The 25,554-nt window shown below is 38.3% G+C and overlaps 2 protein-coding genes across 9 annotated transcripts in view; both read right to left on the bottom strand.

Annotated features, from left to right (window-relative positions):
- The window catches only part of GRIA2 (glutamate ionotropic receptor AMPA type subunit 2), a 125,669-nt gene that overhangs the window by 24,571 nt on the left and 75,544 nt on the right, over positions 1–25,554 (bottom strand). For all 8 annotated transcript variants that reach the window (XR_014711369.1, XM_084626717.1, XM_084626718.1 and 5 more), the window contains exons 7-12: positions 10,427–10,594; positions 10,019–10,123; positions 9,151–9,261; positions 7,137–7,343; positions 5,817–6,187; positions 1,298–1,496 (exon numbers count right to left, since the gene is read on the bottom strand). Coding sequence is in view for 7 of the 8 variants with exons in the window: in XM_084626717.1 (XP_084482843.1) it covers positions 1,298–1,496; positions 5,817–6,187; positions 7,137–7,343; positions 9,151–9,261; positions 10,019–10,123; positions 10,427–10,594 (1,161 nt within the window). In the remaining variant the exon portion in view is untranslated. The remainder of the gene's footprint in view (positions 1–1,297; positions 1,497–5,816; positions 6,188–7,136; positions 7,344–9,150; positions 9,262–10,018; positions 10,124–10,426; positions 10,595–25,554) is intronic.
- LOC311519790 (uncharacterized protein) lies at positions 15,081–25,093 on the bottom strand. Its single transcript, XM_084626725.1, has 2 exons — positions 25,087–25,093; positions 15,081–16,734 (listed from the first exon to the last, which is right to left on the bottom strand). The coding sequence occupies exons 1-2, from the start codon at positions 25,089–25,091 to the stop codon at positions 15,579–15,581; spliced, it is 1,161 nt and encodes a 386-aa protein (XP_084482851.1). The 5' UTR covers positions 25,092–25,093; the 3' UTR covers positions 15,081–15,578.

Below are 25,554 nucleotides of genomic sequence, written 5' to 3'. Positions count from 1 at the left end.
CCACAGGGGCCCGCACTGACCTGCTCCGGTTCTGGGCCCCGCCCCTGCAGTCGCTGCTCTCCAATGGCTCTACCAGCCCTGGAGCCGGGTCACCCCAGCCGTGCAGCTTTTACTGGCTGCATGCAGCCAGTGCCACCCACTGCCCGGTTCCGGCTTCCAGCCTGGCCAGAGGGTGTGGCTTTAGGGTGGGGGAAGGGGAACAAGGGGCAAGGCCATTGAGAGGGGCAGGGCCTAGTGGTAAGGCAGGGCTAAGGCCCACCTCAGCGCCCTCACCAGGAAGAGGCGCTGCCCCTAATCACAGACTATTAGCAAGCTGGTAGTACGCATGGTTGACCATGGACCTACAAATGATACATGGAGGTGCAGGCACTTATCCAGAGAAAACTCATACTATCCTGAATGACCTCCCACAGGTTTGCTACTATGCCATGTCACTAATGAAAGCCTTGAAGAAAAATCCCTCCCCATGATTTTTCAATTGCTAGGATCAGAGAGAAACTATCTTCATATACAAATGGTTTGGTGTGGCTTTCTCACGGGTTTCTGAAGTGTCTGTTTTGGAAGCCAGAATTTGCCCCTTCACCTCCAGTTGGATATTAATACTAACTTCAATTACATTCTTATTTGAGAACCTTAATTTAAGGAATTAAGGCAACAGGACAATGGCTTCTTCAAAGAGTAGTTCTTCAAATCCACTGCCATCTCACATGCACAGCCATGTCAAAGAGAGCACAGACACAACACAGCACACACATTCCTCATCTGAGCAAAACTAGTATCCTGTTTGTTTGATTTTCTCGATCAAGCTTGGATTTTAAGGCTGTTGGGAGACCTACTTTTGGAGGGCTGACACGGTAATAAAAATTGTATCATACGTTCTGAAACAAAAATATAGCATGGTATTAAAGGTTCAGCCTGGATGGGGCCTCTCAGGCACTACTGTAATACAAATAAATATATTTTGTTGCTGTGCTACTCAAATTAATGGAATAAGCTGTTCTGTATTCTCAGGCCTTGCTTTTTTCCATGCAGTGGAATACTATATAGGTAAATCTTCTTTTAGCCACTTTTCGCTTTAAATTTATTTTAAACAGATTGTTAAATTTCTTTAGACAAAGAAACGGTGGTGCAGTCTTTTTGCCCCATATAAACAAGGAATGCCCTACTTTTGTGATATAGTAGAGGTGTACATAACATTTTCATACAAACCTTTTAAAAGAACCTAGGAGAAAAAAGTGAGATGAATGAATGACTATTTAAGATGAAAACAGAAAGCTAGGAAAGAATAAATTCTTACCCTAAAAAACTCTTTTGTGGAGCCAGAATCTAGTGTCCCATAAGCAATTTCTGTTTGTTTAGAAAGATCCTCTGCACTTTCAATAGGAGACACCATCCTCTCAACCGTCAGGAAGGCAGCTAAGTTAGCCGTGTAGGATGAGATTATGATCAGGGTAAAGAACCACCACACACCTCCAACAATGCGCCCAGACAGGGATCTAATAACAAGTATGAAATGGATTTGTAAAATGAAATGAATGTCCTAAAAGGAACACAAGTTATCAGTTTTATGCAAATGATGCATTATAATACAGAGAAGTACTTCAGGTTATCCTGTACTGCTGCTCTGCATGCTAATCAAACAGGAAATTAATTCACTGTAAAGTTCTGCTGGGTGAGACTGTAAGCTTCACTAGATCTGGTGAACTTCGCTGAAATCAGGACTCCAGACTTGAGTTTACTTTATGGAGAATTAGTGCCCCAGTTCTTCAGAGATGTGAATATCCTGCAATGAAACTGCTCAAATCACAGTGAGCCATATTAACAAATAAGCTTTTCATGCCATCTCATTTGAGGTCCTGTATATGACACATGAAAACACAGACAAGGGAATCAAACGACATGAATGAAACAGTGTTACAGATAAACTACAAATGTATTTAAAAAACTGAATGGCTGAAAATTGCTTAATTTCATCAGACGTTCAGACAAAGACTGATATCCACAAAACAATGATTTGTGGACATACAGTAATTAGAAGGAATTAATCTATGCTGAGAAACGGGCAGCACTATCTGCAATAGGCTTTGGCCAAGTGAATTCTCATAAACTAAAGAATAAACATAACTATTTTTGAAAATACAAGCATTTAGCAAACTGGGGAATAGACATGAAACAATCAAATTGACACTACAGTAAAATGGGTGAGAAAAAGTACAGGTTTTAAATAGTAATCTGACGCTTTAACTGCAACAGGTGGGCTGTTATGGGTCTTTGTTTTGCATCTCCTGCTCAAGAAAAGAAAAGAGGTCTCAAGAAAAATAGATCAAACAATTTAGAGTTCACTACTAGAGAAATTCAGTGATTTTCAGAACTAAGAAAATATAATACAATTTTGCTGATGCTGACATCAAAGTCAAACTTCAGTCTACACTTTAAACTTTCCAATTTTAGTACTGTATTGTTTCCTAGCAATACATTATACTAGGATATACATAACCTTTGGAGTTGTGCTTAATAACTTGGTAGATATCTGAGTATATCTGAACATAGGAAGCCCATAAATCCAGTGAAACTGCAGCTCAGATATTTTGCTAATGTATCTGCACTATGTAATGTATAAAAAAATTATGCCAATCACCCAACCTACCGTAGTGTAAATGCAAATTTAAACTAAGTCATGAGAACTATATCAAGTCAGACAATAATTCTGAGATTTTAGAAACTAAAATTTTCTCTATAAACTGGGAACAAAAATAAAGAGAAACAATTCTAGACAAATCATGTTTTTGATTGTTATTGTAAAAAAAAAATCCAATGGTAATAAAGACATATTCTGAATTTCTATCTCCATTCAAGCTTCTCTTATTGGAAGCCCTACTTAAAAATCAATAGCAGGATATAGCCCAGAATATGCTACTGAAAAGGACCATAGATGAGAAATTCTGAAACCCCATCCTTTTGTTCCTAGACTTTACTCTGCAAACCCTCTTTTTTTCTCAGCTTTGAAAAAAAACATTTTTTGGGGCACAGCAATCATCCCAGTGCTCTTTGTTTGCATGGTAATAATTAAACAGTTGATTACATGATAAGTGCTATGTATTTGCAAGGTAAAGTATGTGTCCTTAAAAACACTAGTGCTAATTATATGGTAGTAATGTTAAATTCACATTATATGTAATTGGCAATAATTTACTGAAATATGAGTGTAATCTTTCAGTCCTCAGGCAGGCAAAACTCCCATAATCTTTGTAAGAAGAATCAAGCCCAAAGTCATTACAACTGTTTCTTTAGCTGCCTGGTATTTTCCATGTAAAAGCTATTCAGTTATCATTTATGTTCAGAGTTTTCCCATAATATCCATCCCTAGTAAAACAAACAATTTCCTTTTTAACCTAATTTTGAACCAAAATTTCAAAGTGGTGCACCAACAATAACTCACATTTATACAAGCAAATGAGCATTAACAGCTACATATCAAGTGATTCTGCACCCAATTACTCAATTGTGTACACCGTTACCCAACTTGCACACAATGCTTTGCATGTACAAAGGTCGGAATTTGCAGGTAGAGAGCGTGCATGTGCATTTTGAAAATTTGGCTCACTTAGGTCTTTCCTGTCCTAAGAAAGTTTTGCTAAAATTACCCACCACTGCTACCACTCTTTCAGCTCCACCTGTAGTAGCCATGGTAGGAGCATTAGTGTAGACAAGGCTCCAGGGGGATGCCATGTGATCTGATCTACTCAGAGCAGGTCATGGTATTTACAACTCCAGGACCCATCGGCAATTTGTCTGCATTAGTGCTCCCCGCAATGTCCCCATTGGTGGAAATGAAATGGTGATAACAATGGTGTGAACTGTGAGCAAAAATATCCAGGTGCAGACACAGCCTAAGTCATCCTCCCTACAGTTTGGGGGGAGATGAGCAGCCCAAGAGATTTTTTTTTGGTCATTACTTTAATTAATTTGTTGGCTGTTCTGTAACCACAGGAATGGGCTTGGTATAAGAACACAGATTGATAGAAGAGCTTTCAGCCTTATTATTTTTATAGTAATACATAAATAGAAAGACAAAGAGATAATTGTAGAATTGAATGTTTTCATTATGAATTATGACTAGAAAGAAAATTGGGAAATCTCAAATGTTGTACTGACACTGTATCTTCCAAGTACATCTCCAAAATAATCTGAGTTTTATATACCTTTTTTGATGATAATGTGCTAATCTTACTCTTGACAAAAGTCTTTAAATTTTAACAAACCAAGGTGTAGCAATTCTCATGTTTTATTACTCAGCAGTGAAAAAAATTAAATCAAACTTTCTCGTTAAGCTACCAAGGGCTCGATTCATTAAAAACAAATTTTGCAGCTATTGGTTTACTTTACATGCAGCTAAAATTTCATAGTGTGGTGCCTGATAAGAGAAAAAGATTGAAATTTATACAGCTGCCTCATTATTTGAGATGATGAGCCTCAAAGGCCATATATCGTTTGGCTGGACAGGGTCTGTGATTATATCCCTGGGAAGAGTAGCCATACCCGGCCACCAAAGGCATATTGTCCTCCAGAATCAGAAGTAGCTACCTTATTTCCATACAATAGAAATGTGAAAGGCTGCCTTTTTCCTTTAGCAAGCAAGCCCAGGCCATGGGGAATGCTCCTTTATAGAATGTCCAGCGGAGGACTGATTGCATGGTCACAAATAGTATTTCTGCAGGTATTTATTCAACAAAATATTTAATAGCCTCCATATAATACAAAGAATAGGCTTTTCTTGGTAAAAAGTAAATGTGCTACAGCACACGGGAACTGCCATATCAGCGAGAAGTTTTCCTGATATCTTCCATTTTGTTTTTGCTCAGAAGTAATTATTCATACATTACTGTGTAATTAGACACAGGAAACTCAGAGGACACAGACCCTTCCCCTCTCCTATATTAGGATGTTGAGAAGAAGGTGAACCCACAGAGCCTGGTTAGAAGGCTCCACCGATTTAATTCTCATTAACTCAACTGCCATATTTCAGTTGTTCATGTAGGGTCCTGATTCAGCAAGGTAATTCAGCAAAGTACATGGCACATGCATAATCAAGGCCCCAACCACTTGTGCACAAAGGAAATAGAATATTTAATGAACTGCAAAAGAAAAAAAGTGGGGCAAGTAAAGTGCTTACTTTTCTCCCAAATAAAGCACGTGAAAATCCCTCAAGAAAGGCGTATGTATTTTTAATGAATCAGATCCTCATTTTCATCCTAGCAATTTACTTCACAATTCCTATAAAACTGAGCCATGTAAAACCATAGCAGTTGTTTGTAACTACTTCACATGGCTTTAGAGGAAATTTCATTTCTAGAGCTCTCTCTGTGGAAAAACAATAGGTTAATATGTATGTGAGATGGTATGTAAAGTGGTTTTTGGAGGGAAAGTGCTGCTTCTGTAGCTAATGAGTGGTGAGTTACCCTTTTTCCCATTCCAGTTGGTGTGAACCAGATGCACAGTTGACTGTAAAATGGGAATATGCAGCAAAAACACGGTACCCCTCCAAGAAGGCATGGAATGACAGGAACCTTATGCATTTTACAGCCTCTGCATGGTGTATATAAGTTCACTGGGGAAATGTATGATCGACGTTAGGAGGATATCGATCAAATATTTCACTTGCCTGCACCGATGGCAATTGTTTTCATTTCAAGGACTTTTGAACAAATTGGGAAAGAAGTCAGTAACCAGTTTCTTCTTGAAAGTGAATATATATGCACCATGAAACTCCATCTGAGACCAAAAATGCACAAAGCTGAAATGGGCAAGTAACCAACCTTGGCGAAATATCGCATCCTTGCTGCATAAAGGCACCCAGGGAAAACCAGAGACTATTAAATATCCCAAATTCATTAGTTGATTCGTTACTTTGCGTTTCTCTTCCATCTTCAAACTCCTCAGTGTGCCACTCGTATGGACTAAATCTGCTGACCAGGAATAAAACTACACTGACCCCAATGTAGGCAAAAACAATGCACATCCAGATCTCATATGCTAAGGGATCAAGAAACGAAAACACTCCTGGCTTAGACTTCTGTGGCTTCTTGATCATTATAGATATCCCGAGGCTCATAAAGGGCTTTGAGAAGTCAATCACCTCTTCTCTCACCAATGTTATAGTTAATGGAGCGATTGCAATGTCGGCTTTCTGTAAAGGAAACAAAGCATGGTAATAATAACTGATGTGATCGTTAACAAGGAATGGCTTCATTCCTATTGCATATCACAAATGAAGAACAGAATCATAGAATATCAGGGTTGGAAGGGACCTCAGGAGGTCATCTAGTCCAACCCCCTGCTCAAAGCAGGACCAATTCCCAACTAAATCATCCCAGCCAGGGTCTTGTCAAGCCCGACCTTAAAAATACTTAAGGAAGGAGATTCCACCACCTCCCTAGGTAACGCATTCCAGTGTTTCACCACTCTCCTAGTGAAAAAGTTTTTCCTAATATTCAACCTAAACCTCCCCCACTGCAACTTGAGACCATTACTCCTTGTTCTGTCATCAGCTACCACTGAGAACAGTCTAGATCCATCCTCTTTGGAATCCCCTTTCAGGTAGTTGAAAGCAGCTATCAAATCCCCCCTCATTCTTCTCTTCCGCAGACTAAACAATCCCAGTTCCCTCAGCCTCTCCTCAATAGGACATCAGGGACATAGATAATAGTCATTTCATGATAGTGCTGTATTGAGGGTAAACTAATTAGTAATTCATAGCTGAAAAATCTTCTTACTGACATATATACAACCATCTGATTGGACTATTCCAAGCCTTCTCCTTACATATGTATGTTATATTGCATTTACAGTTTTTAGACATACTCTTTCGAAGTTTATGGCACTTAAATATGTTAGCAAAGCATATTGTCTTGTGTCTGTAGGAAAAAAAGATAAAAATACAGACTCTTTCTCCTCATTTAACTTTCATATTTAAATCAACTTCATGTCTTAATTTTTAAATTTTTCATATCAAAACAAGCTACTATCTCCATAGCAAATATGAGTCAGACCAGTTTCCTGTATGACAGGGAGAACACCTCCCACACACACACTCATCACGACCATCAGTTATAGTATTATTAAGAAGGTTTTCTTACCCCATAAACAAGTTCTCCAACCATCCCATTCCAGATTTTTGTGTCTGCATCCCGGGCTCCATACTTGCCATCCCCAACAATTGTGAGCTTGTACTTGAATCCACAATGTTTAGCAATCTCGGCAGCTAAGTCCACACAGTAGCCCTCATATCGCTCATTTCCTTCAAGCAGTTCATGATTTTTCTTCATCATGACATATGGGGATTCCTGCACAGAAAGACTGAATTTTAGCTTGCCAATGAAGAGACAACTGTGATAACTGTGCACTTATTATACAAATATATTTGATTTTAGACAGGGAGGAAAAAAGAAAATCCAAACCATCTTACTCACAAATGTTCTGGGTCATTAGATTTGTAACTCTGATTATTCGTTCAGCATGTCTTATATAACATTTTAAATTATATGTTTCATGGTCAGATTCAAATGCCAACACTTACAGGTATAACCATCCCAGAGATGTTTAAATAACTCCTATTACACTGACAGTGATTACGTATACACTGTGGAGAGAAGAGGCTCCAATATATTGTTTATTTTACTCTTCTTTGTTTGGGGTTTTGAGTGTGGATGGTGGGGTTTTGTTTGTTAAAACTGTAAAATCTGAAAGGGTTCTTCCCTATTCTGCAGCCACCTCTCTCACCCGGCCCCCTCAATATTGCAATATCTCTAGGTAATACTTGTATTCAGTTACTGCACAAAAATACTTAGGGGGTCCAGACAATAAACTAGAGCTGTGCAGCAAAATTCTTACCACCAGCAAATCTGGTGACATATAATAGGTTCACAATAAAAATGGATTTTTCCCCTTCTTGCCCCAATTTATTTTCCCCAAAAAATCTTCCAGCCAGAACAGTTAGTTGCTCACCAAAGACATATCTATGATTAAGCAGCTGTGGAAATTAGATGACATCGCTACTATACAAACAGGTTTCAGAGTAACAGCCGTGTTAGTCTGTATTCGCAAAAAGAAAAGGAGTACTTGTGGCACCTTAGAGACTAACCAATTTATCTGAGCATAAGCTTTCGTGAGCTACAGCTCACTTCATCGGATGCATACTGTGGAAAATACAGAGATGTTTTTATACACACAAACCATGAAAAAATGGGTGATTATCACTACAAAAGGTTTTCTCTCCCCCCACCCCACTCTCCTGCTGGTAACAGCTTATCTAAAGTGATCACTCTCCTTACAATGTGTATGATAATCAAGGTGGGCCATTTCCACAATGTGCTGGAAATGGCCCACCTTGATTATCATACACATTGTAAGGAGAGTGATCACTTTAGATAAGCTGTTACCAGCAGGAGAGTGGGGTGGGGGGAGAGAAAACCTTTTGTAGTGATAATCACCCATTTTTTCATGGTTTGTGTGTATAAAAACATCTTCTACACTTTCCACAGTATACATCCGATGAAGTGAGCTGTAGCTCACGAAAGCTTATGCTCAAATAAATTGGTTAGTCTCTAAGGTGCCACAAGACTCCTTTTCTTTTTACTATACAAACAGCATATGATGTTCTTTTAAGATGACATAGAAGATTAAGTTTCTTGTTCATTCCTCCATTTTGGCACAGACGTTCAAAATGGCTAGAGATAAAGCTCTGAAGCTCCTAAATGCTCTTTTTTCTGATTTGGTGAACTCCATTTGCTAATGTGTATGGAGAGTGGATTTTAAAAATAAATAATACAATTTTGCCACTCAGAAGAGAGTTCTTCAGAATCAGGCTATTGGTTCCTTGTGGCTGGCACAGATTGTTTTTGAATAATTTACCAACCAAATAACTGTTTGATTTTTACAAAGCAAGTCCATGTATTGATCATTCTTCCTTTAACAGCAATTGGATGGTATCAGTCCTCTCATTCATACTCCATAAAAAAATAGCATTTCAGAGTCTTCTGTCTTACAGGTATGAATTGGCATAACAGTTAACTAAAATAATGGGGTGCACCAATTCGTTATAATACTGAAACATAGATTGCCGTCTCAGAAGAAACATGTTAAATTTTTTACCAAAATAGTGGTGACAACAATAGTCTTATTTTCTAGTCCTGTGGATTCATTCCCAAGAGGCCCGTCAATGGGATTCACAACCATTTTGTCCACTTCACTCCAATATCCAATCTGAAAAAGTTTGTAAGATATATGGACGCTGGTGAATATGAATGTTCATATGTAAACATCTTATTACATTCAAGCACACCATACCCACTCCAAATATGCCACAGAAAGTTATAGTAGCTGCAGCTTTACCTATATAAACATGCAAGCATTAGACAGGAATAGACAGGAACTTGGCACAGGTAAACAAATTTTAATATTAATTTTCCTACTACGCAGGTTAAAATGTTCAGCCACATATCACCTGATGTTGGTATAAAAATCATGCTGCAGCATTGTAAAGGTTATACAAATCAGGAAGAAATGTTCACTGCTACTGCATTTGGCTTTCCTCTGAGTGGCTGGGGATGTAGGGGAGAAAAAAAAATCACATTTAGAGAACCCATTAATGAGAGTTATTCTCTGAAAAGTTGTATTCTGCATCATCAGTTCAGAAAGTCATCATTAATGTTTCTTTGGATTAGTTGCTCCCACTTATCTGCTCTAACCAGCAAAGAAAAGAAAAACAAATTACACAATTTATTTAAAATAAAATAAGCTATAGTTTCACATGGTACTTACCAGAAATAAAAGCTCATATTTATTAGAAACAAACAGGGCACATTTTTTCTTTGCTCTGCAAGACCATTAAAATATAATCATACGAATAATCTTAATTGCAACATGGCCTTTAGTTGACTATACCTTACCTTTCAGTCACCTACCTTTCCATATCACTTAGCAGGGTACAACTTTTAAGGGCATTTAGAATTAAAATTACCTTCCGGGGACCAGTATTTTTGAGCTCCATGATGTTTATTGTATAATTTATTCTTTTTCCATTCTGGTCAAACTTTATATTTCCTGTTAGACCTTCCACCTGAACCTATGTGAAATAAGAATGGAAATAGTAGTAGAGTTAAATTCGTTTATCCATAAAATACATTTTGTATTTCAAATGATTGGATATTGATGCAAAAAAAAAATAAAGACTGTATTTAGGTTTATCCTAAAAATTGTATATACCTTAATTACTAAGATGTTTTCCTGGGGCATTAGATATATTGATGCTGGTCTTCTAAATCTCTACCAACAAAGTCCAGTTTAGGAGGCAGAAAGATTCTTTCAGAACATTCACAGAGTATTTCATACAGACATTAAATTCCAGAACTGGTTCTAGAGAGACTACCTGCTTTAATGCCCTTTCTATTTCCACACCATGACCCCAGGGCACTGCTGGATTTGCAAGACAGTCTCCAGCATTTCCTCTTCTGGAGATCTCAATCCTCTGTTTACGCAAATTACGGAAAGCTTCGGTCATCACTTGAACAGCATCATAGGTCAGAGCAGATGTATACTGAAAAGGATTAAATATTATGCATTAAAAAGTGGTAAGGAGTTAAAGCTTCAACACATTTTCCAAGGCTATCATTATTAATCCATTAAAGATAAAAATACATTAAAAATAAAAAGGATGATAAAATATTCTTTGGGATTCCGTATTAGAGGGGTAGCCATGTTAGTTTGGATCTGTAAAAGTGGCAAAGAGTCCTGTGGCACCTTATAGACTAACAGACGTATTGGAGCATAAGCTTTCAGGGGTGAATACCCACTTCGTCGGATGCATGTAGTGGAAATTTCCAGAGGCAGGTATAAATATGCAAGCAAGAATCAGGCTAGGTTAGTTCAATCAGGGAGGATGAAAGTGAGGGATTGTTGTCCAGGATGGGTTGTAGAACACTGATGATGCGTTGGAGAGGTTTTAGCTGAGGACTGTATGTGATGGCCAGTGGAGTTCTGTTGGTTTCTTTCTTGGGCTTGTCTTGCAGCAGGAGGCTTCTAGGTACACGTCTGGCTCTGTTGATCTGTTTCCTTATTTCCTCATGCAGGTATCGTAGTTTTGAGAACGCTTGGTGAAGATCTGGTAGGTGTTGGTCTCTGTCTGAGGGGTTGGAGCAAATGCGGTTGTACCTCAGTGCTTGGCTGTAGACCATGGATCGTGTGATGTGTCAGGGATGGAACCTGGAGGCATGAAGGTAGGCATAGCAGTCGGGGGTTTTCAGTATAGGGTGGTGTTAACATGACCATCACTTATTTGCACTGTGGTGTCTAGGAAGTGTACCTCCCATATCGATTGGTCCAGGCTGAGGTTGATGGTTGGGTGGAAGCTATTGAAATCGTGGTGGAATTCTTCCAGGGTTTCCTTCCCAGGGGTCTGGATGATGAAGATGTCATCAATGTAACGTAGGTAGAGAAGGGGCATGAGTGGACGAGAGCTGAGGAAGCATTGTTCCAGGTCAGCCATAAAAATGTTGGCATATTGTGGGGCTGTGCGGGTGCCCATAGCAGTGCCACTGGTCTGGAGGTATATATTGTCACCAAATTTGAAATAATTGTGTGTGAGGATAAAGTCACAGAGCTCAGCAACCAGTTGTGCTGTGGCAACATCAGAGATACTGTTCCTGACAGTTTGTATTCCATCTGTGTGGGGGATGTTTGTGTAGAGAGCCTCTACATCCATGGTGGCTAGAATGGTGTTTTCTGGAAGATCACTAATGCATTGTAGTTTTCTCAGGAAACCAGTGGTGTCACGGAGATAGCTGGTGGCGTAGGGTCTGAGTAGAGAGTCCACATATCCGGACAGTCCTTCAGTGAGTGCCAATGCCCGAGATGATGGGGTGTCCTCACGCAAAATTATTTCAAATTTGGTGACAATATATACTAGGTTTTAGAGTAACAGCCGTGTTAGTCTGTATTCGCAAAAAGAAAAGGAGTACTTGTGGCACCTTAGAGACTAACCAATTTATTTGAGCATAAGCTTTCGTGAGCTAAAAAGCTTATGCTCAAATAAATTGGTTAGTCTCTAAGGTGCCAGAAGTACTCCTTTTCTTTTTGCGAATATATACTAGCTATCCCCATCTTCCTTTCAAGACATGAGTTGGCTGATAAACTATGGGCACATTGCAAAGGTGGGTTTTGAAGGAGGAGAGGGTAGTGGCCTTATAGGTCACTTTAGGGAGAGGCAGCATAAGCGTGTCACATGTTTTTAGCCCGAGATAAAACAAAGAGTTTCGCACAGATATCTTTTGAGACATTTGGGGAGAAGTCTGCAATCACATACAGGTATTTTATTAATCTAATTAACATTCACAATAGGTTAGCTAAACTGAACAGGAAAATTCCCATCTGTATCCATTGCATGGACATGTATCCATTGCATGTATCCATTGCATCCCATCCGACAGACGTGCATAACCTCAAGTCCATCTGTGTGAATTTATCTCTTGGGATGGTGGATTTAATGAGTGCAAAAGCGTTGTTTACACAGGTTAGATGCCATTTTTGAAAATGTGGCCCATAATATAAAGCTACAGCTTTGTGAATGCAGTGAATTCTATAAAAGTTATTAGAAGTTGAAAATATATACACAAACAGTAAGCAATAATGTATAGACTGTTTGCTTCAATGGTTCATATTTTAATGAGAATTTTTCATTAGGTAGCACAACTCATGCAGAAGGCTGTAGTAATAGTAAACAAGGCAGGCTCTGGCACTGAAGTCATTTTCATATGAAACCATTAGATCATGTGGGGGAGAAAGGAGAGGGAGTTTCTTTTCTTTTTTTCAAACTATGTAAATTTATTGGTTAATTAATGTGAATTTTCTCAAAAGATTTAACTCAGTGGCAATTAGAGTAATCCATAAAGCCATCTGAATAATAGGAGATGGAAACAAAAGATTCACTGAGGCTCATGTTCATGGTCTACTTTATTGGTTGAACTTTTGATATGAAAACTCATGGGGCTTTGATTTGCTCTGGACAAGGAATACGCTTTCTTGCATGGCATTGAATTAAACAAGAAAAATATTATAGGTGAAACCAAAATCTTGGAAAACAAGTGCTGCATACAACACAATATAAATAAAGGTTTCCTAAAGATTTCCTAGGTTATGGTGTACGAATATAAATAAATATTCAAGTCATTGGAGTAGATTCAACCCTAGGTTCTGCCCAAAAGGGTAGACCTGATGCAGGGAGGCTCTTACTCTTCTGGAAGATGGAGATAACTTGCAGTTCTTTAATGCCATTCCAAAACCTAACTAATGAGGGAGTATGGTCAAGGCAGCCTGGGAATGGACTGGTTCAGTCTCATTTATCTGGGCTCCTGTGGGATCCCACATACTATTTAAAGCTTCTTCCTCTTGGTGGAACCTCCAAATGAGCACACTGGTGCAAACATAACTTGCCCTCTTCAGGAGATGAATAATTCCTGGACTTCAGTGGCTCAGAGATTTGTAGTATGAATACATAATATGTTACTCTATTCATTTATGTCTTCATTCCACAAGCAATAATTCAAGCTGAAAGCTGATTTAATAAACTAAACTGAACATTTTAAAAAGGTAAATTCAGGGATAGCTTCTTCATCCCAGAGGTTAAGAGATGGTAAGTGGAATCTCTCTCCAAGCAGCCAGTGGGAGTCCTGCATTTTTACATGTGCATTTAAGGTTGAATTTTCAACCTGAAATGAGCATCCTCATAAAAGCTCAAAAAAAAAAAGTGAAATACAAAAAGAACAACTTTATTTTTTTTTTACACTCTCATGGTTTCAATCCAGTGAGATTGAAGTGTCTGACACATTATGTGGAGTCCCTGAGCATGGCAATACTCTTTCTGTGTAGTTTTTCACAGTAGAAGGAAATGTGATGTGCAAAGTTTTTAATGTAAAGAACTTCGGTTAACAGACATTGCAATCAATACCTGCAAAGGGGGAATAAAAGTTTATTAGCATTTTGTACCATCCTATAATTATTTATTCCATTTATTTTACTTTCTTTTAGCTGTATGTTTATTCTTCTATGCCTCAGACGTCTAACAAGTACTCAGGGAAAATTATGTCATTATTGGGGAGAAATGTAGTGACATGAATGAGCTAAGTGTAAAGTCCCTTTGTATAAAACACTGCACATATACATCATCTTTGAAGTGAAGGGGCTCAAAGTGATATACAAACATCTTACCTCCCTGTTTCATATGGAAAATTGATAGATGGTGATCTAGTGACATTCCTATGTTAATGGTGGAGTCAAGAACAGCACCTAAGTCTCTTGGCTCCCAGACTATTTCTAATGTTATATACTTATTTGAAACGTAGACTACGATAAGTGAAATACAAGTGTTTATGTGATGGTTACCATAATTATATACAGGATAAGGAATATATATAAATACATAAATTGTGTAAGTAGTATATTGATTTTCCTATATATTGGAGGCTTCATCCTCCTCTCATTTAGGAGAGCAACCAATGAGAGTTTTATTTGGAACCAGTTTCACCGAGAGAAGGGTCAAGGTGTGACTATATAACACTGGGGCAGCTCTACACTACGGGGTTAAGTCAACCTAAGTTATGCAACTCCAGCTATGTGAATAATGTACCTGGAGTCAACGTACCTTAGGTTGATTTACTGTGGTGTCTACACTGCACTGGGTCGATGTAAGAAATTCTCCCATCGACTTAACTTACGCTTCTCATTCCGGTGGAGTACCGGAGTCGACAGGAGAACGATCTGTGGTCAATTTAGTGAGTCTTCCCTAGACCCACTAAATTGACCCCGATGAATTGATCACCACAGCATTGATCCCCAGTAACTGTAGACATACCCTTATACACCAGTGTAACTCCACTGACATCACTGCCATTACTTCTGATTTACAGGTTTCAGAGTAGCAGCTTTGTTTGTCTGTATCCGCAAAAAGAACAGAAGTACTTGTGACACCTTAGAGACTGAAATTTATTAGAGCATAAGCTTTCGTGGGCTACAGCCCACTTCATCAGATGCATAGAATGGAACATATTGTAAGAAGATATTATATACATACAGATAAGCTGGAAGTTACCACACAAACTGTGAGAGGCTAATTAGTGAAGATGAGCTATTATCAGCAGGAGAAAAAAACTTTTGCAGTGATAATCAAGATGGCCCATTTAGACAGCCGACAAGAAGGTGCGAGGCTACTTAACCTAGGGAAATAGATTCAATATGTGTAATGACCCAGCCACTCCCAGTCTCTATTCAAACCCAAGTTAACGGTATCTAGTTTGCATATTAATTCAAGCTCAGCAGTTTCGTTGGAGTCTTTTTTTGAAGCTTTTCTGTTGCCAAATTGCCACCCTGAAATCTTTCACTGAGTGGCCAGAGACGTTGAAGTGTTCTCCTACTGGTTTTTGAATGTTATGATTCCTGATGTCAGGTTTGTGTCCATTTATTCTTTTGCGTAGAGACTGTCCGGTTTGGCCAGTGTACATGGCAGAGCGGCATTGCTGGCACATGATGGCTTATATCACATTGGTAGATTTGCAGGTGAACGAGCCCCTGATGGCGTGGCTAATGTGATTAGGTCCTATGATGGTGTCACTTGAATAAATATGTGGACAGAGTTGGATTTGGGCTTTGTTGCAAGGATAGGTTCCTGGGTTAGTGTTTTTGTTGTGTGGTTGCTGGAGAGTATTTGCTTCAGGTTGGGGGGGCTGTCTGTAAGCAAGGACTGGTCTGTCTCCCAAGATCTGTGAGAGTGAGGGATCATTTTTCAGGATAGGTTGTAAATCTTTGATGATGCACTGGAGAGGTTTTAGTTGGGGGCTGAAGGTGCTGGCTAGTGGCGTTCTGTTATTTTCTTTGTTGGGCCTGTCCTGTAGTAGGTGACTTATGGGTACTCTTCTGGCTCTGTCAATCTGTTTTTTCACTTCAGCAGGTGGATATTGTAGTTTTAAGAATGCTTGATAGAGATCTTGTAGGTGTTCGTCTCTGTCTGAGGGATTGGAGAAACTGCGGTTGTATCTTAGAGCTTGGCTGTGGACAATGGATCGTGTGGTGTGTCCTGGATGGAAGCTGGAGGCATGTAGGTAAGCATAGCGGTCAGTAGGTTTCTGGTATAGGGTGGTGTTTATGTGACCGTTGCTTATTAGCACAGTAGTGTCCAGGAAATGGACCGCTTGTTTGGATTGGTCTAGGCTGAGGTTGATGGTGGGATGGAAATTGTTGAAATCATGGTGGAATTCCTCAAGGGCTTCTTTTCCATGGGTCCAAATGATGCAGATGTCATCAATGTAGCGCAAGTAGAGTAGGGGCATTAGGGGACGAGAGCTAAGGAAGCGTTGTTCTAAGTCAGCCATAAAAATGGTAGCATACTGTGGGGTCATGTGGGTACCCATAGCTGTGCCGCTGACTTGAAGATATATATTGTCCCCAAATGTGAAATAGTTGTGGGTGAGGACAAAGTCACAAAGGTCAGCCACCAGGTTTGCCGTGACATTATCGGGGATACAGTTCCTGATAGCTAGCGGTCCATCTCTGTGTGGAATGTTGGTGTAGTGGTCTTCTACAGCCACAGTGGCCAGAATGGTGTTTTCTGGAAGATCACCGATGGATTGTAGTTTCCTCAGGAAGTCAGTGGTGTCTCGAAGATAGCTGACAGTGCTCAAAGCGTAGTGCCTGAGGAGAGAGTCCACATAGCCAGACATTTCCTGGACACAACTATAATTAAGTCTCTCTAACCTACATCTCTTTTGACATGGCCCCAAGAAAGAGTTATGTAGGGTTCTGCCAAAATGTTTTCAATCTGCCTATGTGATGGAATTATTTCCTTTGGGTAATAATGAAATAGAGCGTTTTAGTTCAAGTTCGATGTTAAATAGACACTAAAATGTACAATCTTATTATTATATAAACAGTCCATATTAAATAGAACTGGACAAAAATGGCAACTTTTTACTGAATTTTACATAAATTTTCATGGCAAAATCAAAAATAGTTGTGAAAACAGCAAAATGTTATAAGCATTATCTCAATGAGATCTAACATGCAGGAAACTCTATTGATTAGATGTAAACATTGCATTTTTGTGTGTTAGTCTGTTCTCTGCTGCTCTGAAATGATTCTTTCAAGCTCATGTGGATTCTGGTTTAATTGTTCCTTGCAAGTTCTCCTGAGATATCTTGCACATTGTCATGACAGGGCTTGGTAATGTAAATAATTATTTTTAATATAAACTATAGAGCTGGTCAGCTACTATACTACTAGTGTCACAAATGCACAATGTTCATATTCCAAATGGCAGTTTGATTTGATCATGATCATGCCCCTTTTCATTTGTTCTGTGTCAGTATTAGCATGAATGAGTTTTTGTTCCCATGGGTGTTTGGCAACAGTACTTTGTATGGAATATGGTTCTCCATCCAAAGTGTAAAAGGGCTTTATGCAAGGGAACTATGGGAATATTTGGGGGAAGTCATGGTGCAAAACACCTATGCATTCTGGCTACTGATGGGCAAAACTCAAATGCTAGGGAAATTTGGTGTAGTTCACAAAAGTCCCCAAAAGGTTGACTGCTTATCCATTCCTCTTTGATCTGTAAATTGGGATGGAGCTCTTGTGAGAAAACACATTCAATATTTACAGGAGTTCTTGCTGGTTTGTAAATACCAGGGGAGCAATTTTACTGGCAGATCATCAACATTTCCATTCCCAGTCCCAAACAGAAGCAGAAAACAGAAATGAATAAAAATCAAAACAATATTAACTGAAAATTTTGAAATATTAAAGAAGTTTCAATTCTGGGGATGGTCAGAGATCCAGGTCAATACTTATTTTATCTGAACTGATTCATCCGGCCTTAATTAATGCTAGTTTCTATGGGGAGAAATTGAGATCCAGATGGATTTTCATTAAAAGTGTTTTTTATAATGGAATTACAGCTGACCTTAAACTACAGAGGCACCAAAAGCAGCTATAATAAGGTTATTACTATTTATTTATACAACGACATGGGCACACAGAATACTGCAGGACAAATAACAGGTACCCTGCTTTGAAATGCTCACATGTTCTTAAGGGCAAAAGCTGGTTCAGAAGAGCAAGTAATGTGCAGAAAATAGGGCTGTTGATTAATCGCACTTAACTCATGCGATCAACTCAAAAAAATGAACTGAGATTAAAAAATTAATCGTGATTAATCGCAGTTTTAATCGCACTGTTAAACAATAATTCTAACTGAGATTTATTAAATATTTTGGATGTATTTCTACATTTTCATATATATTGTATTCTGTGTTGTAACTGAAATCAAAGTGTATATTACAAATATTTGCACTGTAAAATGATAAAAGAAATAGTATTTTTCAATTCACCTTATACAAGTACTGTAGTGCAATCTCTTTGTCATGAAAGTGCAACTTACAAATGTAGAATTATTTTGTTACGTAACTGCACTCAAAAACAAAACAATGTAAAACTTCAGAGTCTACAAGTCCACTCAGTCCTACTTCTTGTTCAGCCAGTCGCTAAGACAAGCAGGTTTGTTTGCATTCAGAGGAGGTACTGATGTCCGCTTCTTATTTACAATGTCACCAGAAAGTGAGAACAGGCATTTGCATGGCACTTTTACAGCTGGCATTGCAAGGTATTTATGTGACAGATATGCTAAACATTCATATGCCCCTTCATGCTTCGGCCACCGTTCCAGAGGACATGCTTGCATGCTGATGATGCGCATTAAAAAAATAATGTGTTAATTAAATTTGTGACAACTCCTTGGGGGAGAATTGTATGTCCCCTGCTCTGTTTTACCCACATTGTGCCATATATTTCATGTTATAGCAGTCTCAGATGATGACCCAGCACATGTTGTTCATTTCAACAACACTTGCACTGCAGATTTCACAAAACACAAAGAAGGAACCAACGTGAGATTTCTAAAGATAGCTATAGTACGCAACCCAAGGATTAAGAATCTGAAGTGCCTTCAAAAATCTGAGAGGGATGAGGTGTGGAGCATGCTTTCAGAAGTCTTAAAAGACCAACACTCCGATCCAGAAACTACAGAACCTGAACCACCAAAAAAGAAAATCAACCTTCTGTGGTGGCATCTGACTCAGTTAATGAAAATGAACATGCGTCGGTCCACATTGCTTTGGATTGTTATCGACCAGAACCCGTCATCAGCATGGACGCACGTCCCCTGGAATGGTGGCTGAAGCATGAATGGACATATGAATCTTTAGCACATCTGACACGTAAATATCTTGTAACTCTGGCTACAACAGTGCCGTGAGAATGCCTGTTCTCACTTTCAGGTGACACTGTAAACAAGAAGCAGGCAGCATTATCTCTTGCAAATGTAAAGAAACTTGTTTGTCTGAGTGATTGGCTGAACAAGAAGTAGGACTGAGTGGACTTGCAGGCTCTAACATTTTACATTGTTTATTTTTCAATGCAGTTTTTTGTACATAATTATACATTTGTAAGTTCAACTTTCATGATAAAGAGATTGCTCTACAGTATTTGTATTAGGTGAATTGAAAAATACTATTTCTTTTGGTTTTTTACAGTGCAAATACTTGTAATAAAAATAAATATAAAGTGAACACTGTACACTTTGTATTGTGTTGTAATTAATATCAATTTATTTGAAAATGTAGAAAACATCCAAAATATTTAAATAAATTGTATTCTATTATTGTTTAATAGTGCAATTAATCATGCTATTAATCACAATTAATGTTTTTTAATCATGCAATTAATTGTGATTAATTTTTTTTAATCGCTTGACAGCCCTAGCATAAACAAAGAGATATTTCTTCATAATATTTGGAATGTGTCACAGAACAAAGTAGGATGCGGGAGGGGGTCAGCAGTCAGCAGAGAAAGGGAAAACAAAAATGGACATATTTTAAAAAAACAAGGAGTTGAGATGATCCTAGAATGCATTAAAGTTAAATGGGATGTGGATCCACCAAAACTTCAGATTTCTTCCCACCCAACAGACTATGCTTTTCACTCCTGGCCTGCATGCACAAGATGGAATTTGTTTTACACCCGTCACCAGTTATGGTCTTAGTGATGCAGGACGTCAGATTAGAGGATCACAATTTTAAAAGCCTTCTGGCTTTAACATCTATGAATACCATGGTATCCGAGCACTTCTCCCCCACAAGCCTAGAGAGACACTTGTCTTTTTCCTACTCCTAAGTCCTTGATTTTCCTCTCATGAGAAGCACCTATGCCTACTTACACAGATAGCTGGATGAAATTATTCAAAAGCGTGCAATGTTGCCTCCTGCTACTCTGGGTCCAATTACTGCTTTGTCTAAGCCTTCCCTGATCATGGACTATGGAGCTCAAGCATCCAGTCTTAATCAGCAGGTGAGATGATTTAATGATGTTTGTTCAGAGAACTAAGTTACAATTCCATTCGCTGCTGAGATAGGCATTTATTTTTCAGCTGCTATAGTCAATCATTTATGCACAATCTAGAGACAATTCAATCTTGAAGCAGACACAAAGGTTTACAAGGCATCTACTCAGTGCTGTTAAAAAGAAATAGTATCTGAACTTTGCTATTAAAACAGTGTCTCATGTCTATGACCTTTTGTCTAAATGTATTATACGATAAAGAATATAATAATATTTTTATCCCTTGATACACTTCTTATTGAACAAGAACAACATATCAAGTATTAAAATAAGCAGTGCAGAGGATGTTACAGTTTTTAACACAACTCTTTACTCAGCATCCCTTTTTCAACATACCTAAATTTAATACAAAAAAATGTGTTCTCCCTTGAGGCTTTTTTCCCTTTCCCCACAATGCCCCTTATTGTAGGTCTGTTCTAAGCAAGGACATGAAACAATGAACAAAGCATGAATTTACCATAGCCTTGCAAACATGTGAAACATGTAGCTAGCAGAAAAGAGATAATAGGATAGTAAGCAAGGTGTGATACCTTGCAGCTGTGGTCTAGCACATGGAGCAGTGCGTGAACAGCTCATGATCTAGATGGGGAGGGGCTACAAAAATCAGTAGACCAACCATAAAGTATGTGAACAGTAAAACCAACAGTATTAAGTATAAGCATATATAAGATGACACACGATTATGTACACTGGATGTGGTGTATACCCTGTACCCACCCTACACTTGAGCCTGATCAACTCAAGTATGGTTTTACTGTATGCCAATAAAGAAACCTCAGTGAGTTCAGAGTCAAGCTGAGTTTTTGGGTGACCGATTGGATAAGGTCTCAGAGGCTACTGAATGTTTAAGGTCTCAGAAGCAAACCCAACATACTCCTGAGTCTCTGGCCTCAGAGCCTACTCCAACAATTATGAGGGCTTGCAAGGAATTGAGCTTCCTCCTACCTCACCAAAAAGTCTAAATAGTGTATATAATAACATATAGCACTTTTCACAGATTGATCTCAAAGCACTTTACAAAGGGAAGTATGTGCCGTTATTTGCACTTTCTAGATGAGGAAACAGAGGCACAGAAAGATGAAACATCAATAGCATAGCCAGAAAAAGAACAAAGGCCAACCTTAATTTACTGTAAACAATTTTGAACATATTCTTTTGGATCATCATTGCATGGATGCATAAAATCTCCTTTCTGAAACACAAATTCCCATAGAAGCAGAACACTATATCACAGTTTACAAACAGCATTTTAAAAATATAAACTATTGATAAGATGCCAACAACAGCATTTCAGCCTATTATTCCAGCAGTGAAAATAGACCAGATGAAAAAATATACAATAGAGGATGAAAATGAGATGTAGAAATAAAAAAACAAAGTCTCCAGCAGCGCTGAAAATGGATTTGAAAGGACTGATGTGAATGTTAAAGTGTAAACATGTTTGATATGTAAATAAAAACTGATTGCTCATTCTGAAAGGATTATTAGATTAATATTTTGGTACGGATATACAGTTACAGGAAATATCAAACTGGTGTGAAAAGGAGATTTAAAAAGAAAAAACAACACTAACATTCCTCGGTGAATTTAAAGCTGTTCCTACCTATTTTTGGTTTTGGTTGTGGGTTGTTGTTGTTGTTGTTTGTTTTTTAACGTGACTATGTGGCAAACTCAAAATTTAAAAAGGTCACAGTATCACCTTTTTTATTCTATAGACAAAAAATTGTAAGAGCTGAGAAACAAAGGACTAGTTTTTAATTTCTTCTGTCAGCATCCTGTATTACTATTTTTAGTATAATAAATTATATGACCGGTTGCCACTGTGGACAGAAGAATATATATTAGACTAACTTATTCTTGCCTATTGTTTCACCACTGCACTCATACCATAAGCAAATAAATATTTACTCTTCTCCACAGCCTGTTCGTCCACCCAGGAAAGAAAAAAGAAAAAGAACTCTCATAAACTAATATAAAATGTTATGTAAAAGCCATTAAGTTTCTTTGATTTACAGCAAATGTATTCCAGATCCCCAATCAACATTCCTTTTTAATTAAAATTAGTAATCAAAGCACCATTAAGTATGGTTAAAAATATCATTCATGATTCTGGGTTATTAGTCAACCAAGATGAAGTTATTGAGATGATCTTCAAAACAGTTTCTTATAATCATTTTGCTGGAAGAAATCCAACAATACTTCACTAAAAGATCATTGAAAACAGCATCTTATAGGAAGAAGGAGAAAACAGCATTTTTCACAGCAGCATAGACTAACAGCCCAGTATCTTGTAGTTGAAAATGGTCAGTGTCAGATGAATGAAAAGAGCTGTTAAAACCTCATTAAGCTCCTTAACTGTGCTATTTTTAAACATACCCTTATGGGAAAGTCCTTCACAGATTAATGGAGATAAATCCTAGGGATAAGCTTGTACAGAAATTAAATAACATTCTATAGAAATGACTCTACAGCCATATAGAATTTCATATTGAAAGGTATCCTTTCTACAGAATTTTGAGCTCAACCTCCAGAATATAACAGAGAATGACAGCCTTACAATAAGATTATTTATCTTGTTTTTTTTAAAACTGCAGAAATGTTCTCATTTTCTATTATGGCATGTAGGAGGAATAAGGGTATGGTCTTGCAATGTGCTAATCACTCAGCACGGCAATAAAGTCAGTAGGAGCTGAAGGTGCCGAAGGAAGAGTTCAGCATCTTACAGGCTCAGGATAAATGAAGGAGCACACTAATACCCCAGCAGTACCATTTTTCAAAAAAATAATATGTGCAGTACATCCCCAAAACATAATAATATGTGATAAACCAGCACCACCATTCTATGGAAAAACACCCACCGAAAATATATAAAAATCCAGCATCTACTTCCCCCTTCAATACTGTCATATACCCCCAGGAGAAACAAGCATTCACTCAGCTCCACCTTCTGACCTTCCTCATCGTCTTTGTCTCATAAGCTCCGAGGACCTTTCTTCCTCTGCTGTTTCAGCCTCGTGTCTCATTCCAATACTGTACGCATCTTTCTCTTCTGCCACATTGCCCGACTCTTCCTTTTTTCCCGCATCTTAGAACTTTCAGGCCCATTCTTACTCCTCTTTGCCCCCTCAGGTTTCTTTCTGCTTCACTTTCCCTCCTTTATAATCTGGGGGCCCTTATTCTATTTGAGCTCGTGAACCTATCCTGCTCCCCATGCCACATTTAGATTTTTTTCCCCCTGCTTTGGACTGGTGGAGGGCCTCTGCATTGCTTGGCCAGATGTATGAGTGACCCTCTTCAGGGGTGTGGAGTGCCAGGAGCAGGAGACTTAAAATGCTCAGATTAGTTATATGCAGTCTGGGCTGGCTGCTGCCTAATGCAGCCCCTCCTCAGGCCACAAAAATGTGAAGAGGAAGCTCCACTGGGGTGGACAGGAAATGGGAACAGTAGTTCTGCTGCTGCTTTTTCTGTGTGCCTGTAACCTGCCGACTGCAGATCCTACTGGTGCCACTTGACTGAGAGTAGGTCAGAGAACAAAAGAAGCTGAGCAACAAGCAGGGGCATGTCAAGATTCAGTTATATAGTAAAGATTTTGGCCCGCTGTCCTACAAATGCTTCCTTCCACAGAAGTGGAGTCTTTGGATCTGGATTTTGGCACCCATGGCATCCATTGGCACCCATGTATCATGTCACCAGATCTGTGGCTCTATGGATCCTGCATTAATCCACCCCTGCTTGCACTGATCAGTAGTTCAACTTTTTCAAAAAATCTGAAGCATTTTGGATTAATGATCATTTAAAGGACCAAAGGAGCCTTAAACTGTTAATATGGTGCATTCAGATTTATATTTGCAATTTTTTATGCATGCATTTTTTCCACCCCTAATTTTTTGCAAACTTACATTTGTAGGTCCAAAGAGTATTTGTCTAGTCAAATCAGGTAGTAAATCAGCCAACTATCAGATCTGCATCCCAATATTTTGTGCACACAAATCTGACTGGGTAAGCAAAATAATAGGCATGAAAAAATTGCATGCACAAAAAATTGCAAATGCAAAACTGCAGGCACAGTTTTAAAGGCCACTTTTGAAAACATGGCCCCAATTCCATCTCAGTGTTCTGGTTACATAAAGTCATAAATCCTAAAATTCATTAACTCAGCCTTTATAAATTACTGTAGTCTCTGTGGAATTACTTGATTGTCAACCTAATCAATCATGCTTTTCCCATTAACACTGTTGCAGGTACAGAAGAATAGCATTTATATAACCCTTATTAATAAGTTTGACATTACTGAACAATTTTACAATGTGGTGTAAACATAGGAAACATATCTACTAATGGCAGTCGTCTAACTGATAAATTGTACATTTGTTTCCACTTAATGGATTACATCTAAGATGCATGTTCTGAAATTCCATTTTAAACAAGAGTTCTCACTGTTCTTTTCCTCATTATTTATGCGTTTATTCAGTCCTTTCTTTAGTTGCAGAAATAAATGAATTATTCTGATATGTAATCTACTGTATATTATGCCTATGTACATTAGGTAACGTACCAATGCTGAAGTCAAATGGTCAGCCTTGCATTACAAACCTCATTTTTCCTGAATTAACAGTTTGGGATGGGGTGAAGTGTTGTCAACTCTCACAATGTTATCATGAATCTCACAGAACTGTTGAGTATTTTTCTTAAAGCTGCTCCTGGTATCAGGTGATTATGTCAAAATATGTTGTTGTTTTTTTAAAGTGTCCAGCTTTCATGGCTGTGAAGAAAAGCTCGAAAATATGAACCCCTGAAGTCTCAAAAAACAGAAGGCAAATAAAAAGAACCCAACACTTATTATTTTGTTAAAATATCATGATTTTGGGGGGGACCAATCTTATGATTTTTCAATGGTGCTGACAATAATGGGGGGTAAGAAACTTGAAGTGGTCAGCCATAAAAGATCTCAGTCAGTGAGCAAATTTTGAATAATTTTTTGTAAGTGTCAACAACATTGTACTAACGATTGTTTAGTTAGTTATATAAGGTAGGTCTAGATTTGCTTAATAGTGTGTACAT

Source organism: Lepidochelys olivacea (genome assembly GCF_965140295.1).
Source record: "Lepidochelys olivacea isolate rLepOli2 genome assembly, chromosome: 4".
Classification (NCBI taxonomy): domain Eukaryota; kingdom Metazoa; phylum Chordata; order Testudines; family Cheloniidae; genus Lepidochelys; species Lepidochelys olivacea.
This window is presented reverse-complemented; position numbering and strand designations above follow the sequence as displayed.